This window comes from Salvelinus alpinus, chromosome 19 (assembly GCF_045679555.1).
Source record: "Salvelinus alpinus chromosome 19, SLU_Salpinus.1, whole genome shotgun sequence".
In the NCBI taxonomy this organism is placed as follows: Eukaryota; Metazoa; Chordata; class Actinopteri; order Salmoniformes; family Salmonidae; genus Salvelinus; species Salvelinus alpinus.
The window spans coordinates 37,009,404-37,014,138 of record NC_092104.1 but is presented as its reverse complement, the minus strand read 5'-3'; the positions used below and the strand labels follow the sequence as shown (position 1 = coordinate 37,014,138).

General features: G+C 42.2%; 1 protein-coding gene across 1 annotated transcript; it reads right to left on the bottom strand.

The window, feature by feature from the left end:
* Positions 1–388: 388 nt before the first annotated feature.
* On the bottom strand, positions 389–1,549 carry LOC139545855 (uncharacterized). The gene has a single exon (XM_071354062.1). The coding sequence runs from the start codon at positions 1,547–1,549 to the stop codon at positions 389–391; it is 1,161 nt and encodes a 386-aa protein (XP_071210163.1).
* Positions 1,550–4,735: the final 3,186 nt, after the last annotated feature.

Here is a 4,735-nt window from a genome sequence, read left to right as displayed (position 1 = left end):
AACAAATGTATTTATTTGTATTTTTATGAAACATTGAATTTGGCCTTAATGCTATTAACTCATGGCAACGCACTGAATAACACACAAATACATAGCAAAAAAGATAGGCCAAAAATAAATCAGAAGGAAGTATGGTTTGTAGTGTCTGAAATGCATCAGGTAGGTATTGGAAATCTCAGGAAAACATCAGGGACGATCATAATGCAATAATTGTCCATTCACTCCCATTCATTTCATCGCGCAGTCATTTTCTGCTGAGTTGGGATGTGGCTGACCTTACTGTCTAATGAGTCGTCAAGGCTTGGCTAGAGCAAAACAGACTATTATTTAGATGAAATAGGCCAAGAAACAAACATGACAAAAGAATGTCAAAATCAGATTTGCATCATCAAAGCAACAGTCCAGATTTCCTTAAAGTGTTGTTAACATTTTGAACTAGCTCCTTTTCATATTCCCACAGCTTTTTGTCCACAAGCAGCTGATCTTTAGTGAGGCTCCCTTGCAGGGGAACTCTGACGTGTACTAGCCGACACACATCAGGTGGTACCCAGAAGGTCTCCCCTAAAGTCTTCAGCACAGAGTGAACAGATGTCTGTACTACATGTCTAGGGTTGACAATCAGTTTGGTAGGGTTGATAACAGCTTCTCTCGAGGGTTCTCTGTAAATATGCTCCAGGATATTGATCCCTGGAATTTCCCTCCATTGTGGCAGTTTGAACTTGCCACTGTCTTCGTAATGGTTTTTGGGGAATATGTGGTTCTTGATGAGGAAGACTCTTACTCTGGGGTGCTGGTGTTGAAAGTCCTCCAGTAGTAGATGCAAATTGGCATGTTGGTAAGGCATCACGATCTCATCAATGTCATGAAGAAGTACATACTTCGACTGGTACATGTATCTATAGATGCATTCATTCAGAGTGGTCAGCTGCCCATAGTAGTGGAGATCTCCTTTGTGCTCCTCAAACCTCCAGCCTTTGGATGGGTTGAGGAACTGGTCAATCGACCATTCTACTATTTCCAGTATACCCTCTTCCCTGTAGTGAACTAACACTGGTTCCAAGTCCTGACCACAGCTGGTGTTATAGATAACCACTCTCTGCACCCCAAGGAGTTTGTACATCTCCATAGTTTGGACAAACTGCAGGACATTGTTATAGCCCCCGAAAAGATTGGAGATGCACACTGTAAAGTTGTATGGAAATATCTTCTCCTCTCTCAGTTCTTTGTTTTGTATGGACAGGAAGTGCTGGTTTTGGGTGGCTTTGATATCTGAATGTATTGATATAGTGACATGTGTCACATTATACATAGATGGACTCTGGCACAGCACATCTGTGGTCACAAAGGGGAATCCAAAATGGTCGCTGTGCATCTCCACCTGTGCCACTGAGGCAGGAAAGCAGTCATGTCCACCACAGAAAAAACAATGAAGTGGGTATTTGTTTGTATTTGATTTGATATATATGGACCATGCCCAACATAAACATACCACAGCAAAGAATATTAGAAGACCAAACCTAAATTTCAGCATACTGTAGGCTATGTCCATCAAAATCCAGCTCTGTGATTCCAGACCAGACCTATTGGGGGGAGATGTTATTGTTGAGAGCTCAAGTTCTCTTTTTTAAATACAGTAGCTAACCAATGCAACTTTGTCCTTGTTTTTTTATTTGCGGACTCGGATGTGAATATTTTAACACTGCAACATCCACATTAAAAAATATATAATTTTCCAAATTAGGCTTTTTTTTGATGGGATGCGCATCAGAATGTTTTCACTCTAGTGCAGCAATAATACGAGCACTTAATTTCCAGATGACGTTAACTATGAGGAAACACCGGTAATTATAATAACAGATTTTAAACATAATAGTTGTTAGTTAGTTGTGAGCTACATATGCTTTTTATCAGCGTAGTATAACATGAATTCGAGGAATCAATGTATTTACAATTGTCTTGATCAAAACAATCAAACATACAAAATGTCCCATTTAATAATAATTGTGTAGGCTACATACCTTATTCATTGATCTTTCTTAGCAGGTACTCCTCAATGCCATCGGAAGAATCCCGGAACATATTCCAGTCTGTGCTAGCAAAACAGTCCTGTAGTTTAGTATTTGCTTCATCTGACCACTTTTTTATAGACCGAGTTACTGGTGCTTCCGGCTTTAATTTTTTGCTTGTAAGCAGGAATCAGGAGGATAGAATTATGATCAGATTTGCCAAATTGAGGGTGAGGGAGAGCTTTGTACGTATCTCTGTGTGTGGAGTAAAGGTGGTCTAGAATTATTTTCCCTCTGGTTGCACATGTGACATGCTAATAGAGATTAGGCAAGACTGATTTAAGTTTCCCTGCATTAAAGTCCCCGGCCACTAGGAGCGCCACCTCTGGATGAGCGTTTTCCTGTTTGCTTATGGCGGTATACAGCTCATTGAATGCAGTTTTAGTGCCAGCATCGGTTTGTGGTGGTATGTAGATAGCAGATGAAAACTCTCTTGGTAGATAGTGTGGTCTACAGCTTATCATGAGATACTCTACCTCAGGCGAGCAAAACCTTGAGACTTCCTTAGACATTGTGCACCAGCTGTTGTTTACATATGCATAGGCCCCCGCCCCGTGTCTTAACAGAGGCTGCTGTTCTATCCTGCCGATAGAGTGTATAACATGCCAGCTGTATGTTCTTAATGTCGTTGTTTAGCCACAACTCGTTGAAACATAAGATATTACAGTTTTTAATGTCCCGTTGGTAAGATATACGTGCTTTCAGTTCGTCCCATTTATTTTCCAGCGATTGAATGTTAGCTAGCAGGACGGAAGGCAAAGGCAGATTAGCCACTCGTCTCCTGATCCTCACAAGGCACCCTGATCTTTTCCCGCAAAATCTCAGTTTCCTTCTCCAGCAAATGACGGGGATCTGGGCCCGGTCGGGTGTCTGTAGTATATCCCTCCCGTCTCACTTATTGAAGAAAAACTCTTTGTCTAATCTCTTCATCTAATCTGAGGTGAGTAATCGTAGTTCTGAGGTCAAGAAGCTCTTCTCGGTCCTGGTAAGTCTATGCCATGGAAAGAGCAGGTATTCGTAATGTTTTGTATACTCAGGGTAGATATATATATATATATATATATATATATACACACAGACGTGGCCAAAAATATTAGCACCCTTGCATTTAACCCCCCAAAAAGTTGAAATTGACCAAAGTATTTGGTCTCCAAAATTCTTTATTTCACTGTTAATATTACAGAACTTAATATATCTGTAAAGAAGATGCAGGGAGTCAGGAAGCAGGTGCAGTCAGTGAGTTTAATAAGAACGAACAGAGTGACTACACGAACAAGAGTAGAGTCTGAACATGAACACAGAAACAATACTGCCTGATGGGTGATAACAAGGGAGTGCTAGATAAAGGGGGAGTAATCAGGGAAGTGATGAAGTCCAGGTGTGCGTAATGATGGTTGCCAGGTGTGCATAATGATGGGTTGCCAGGATCGTAGGTTAGTAGACCGGCGACGTCGAGCGCCGGAGTAGACGTGACAATATCCATTTAAATCAGAAAATAAACAGAAATAGCATTGACAAAATTATTGACACCCTAGACTTAATATTTGGTAGCACAGCCTTTGGTCAAAATAACTGCAATCAAGCGCTTCCGATAGCCATCAATGAGTTTCCTGCACCTCTTTACTGGCAGTTTGGCCCGCTCCTCTTGTGAAAATTGCTCCAGTTCTCAAATCAAAGTTTATTTGTCACGTGCACCGAATACAACAGGTGTAGACCTTACAGTGAAATGCTTACTTACAGGCTCTAACCAATAGTGCAAAAAAGGTATTAGGTGAACAATAGGTAAGTAAAGAAATAAAACAACAGTAAAAAGACAGGCTATATACAGTAGCGAGGCTGTAAAAGTAGTGAGGCTACATACAGACACCGGTTAGTCAGGCTGATTGAGGTAGTATGTATATGTAGATATGGTTAAAGTGACTATGCATATATGATGAACAGAGAGTAGCAGTAGCGTAAAAGAGGGGTTGGTGGGTGGTGGGACACAATGCAGACAGCCCGGTTAGCCAATGTGCGGGAGCACTGGTTGGTCGGCCCAATTGAGGTAGTATAGGAATGAATGTATAGTTAAAGTGGCTATGCATATATGATAAACAGAGAGTAGCAGCAGCGTAAAAGAAGGGTTGGGGTTGGGGGGGTACACACAATGCAAATAGTCCGGGTAGCCATTTGATTACCTGTTCAGGAGTCTTATGGCTTGGGGGTAAAAACTGTTGAGAAGCCTTTTTGTCCTAGACTTGGCACTCTGGTACCGCTTGCCATGCGGTAGTAGAGAGAACAGTCTATGACTGGGGTGGCTGGGGTCTTTGACAATTTTTAGGGCCTTCCTCTGGTGTAGAGGTCCTGGATGGCAGGCAGCTTAGCCCCAGTGATGTACTGGGCCGTACGCACTACCCTCTGTAGTGCCTTGCGGTTAGAGGCCGAGCAATTGCCGTACCAGGCAGTGATGCAACCAGTCAGGATGCTCTCGATGTTGCAGCTGTAGAACCTTTTGAGGATCTCAGGATCCATGCCAAATCTTTTTAGTTTCCTGAGGGGGAATAGGCTTTGTCGTTCCCTCTTCACATGCCCTCTTTTCTCCCAGATTTGAAGGGTGCTTTCTCCCAACTGCTGTTTTCAGATCTCTCCCCAAGTTTTCAATGGGATCTAGATCTGGACTCATTGCTGGC

Excerpts from the sequence above, each read along its gene's own strand:
- LOC139545855 (XM_071354062.1), bottom strand. The coding sequence starts at position 1,549 with ATGGACATAGCCTACAGTATGCTGAAATTTAGGTTTGGTCTTCTAATA.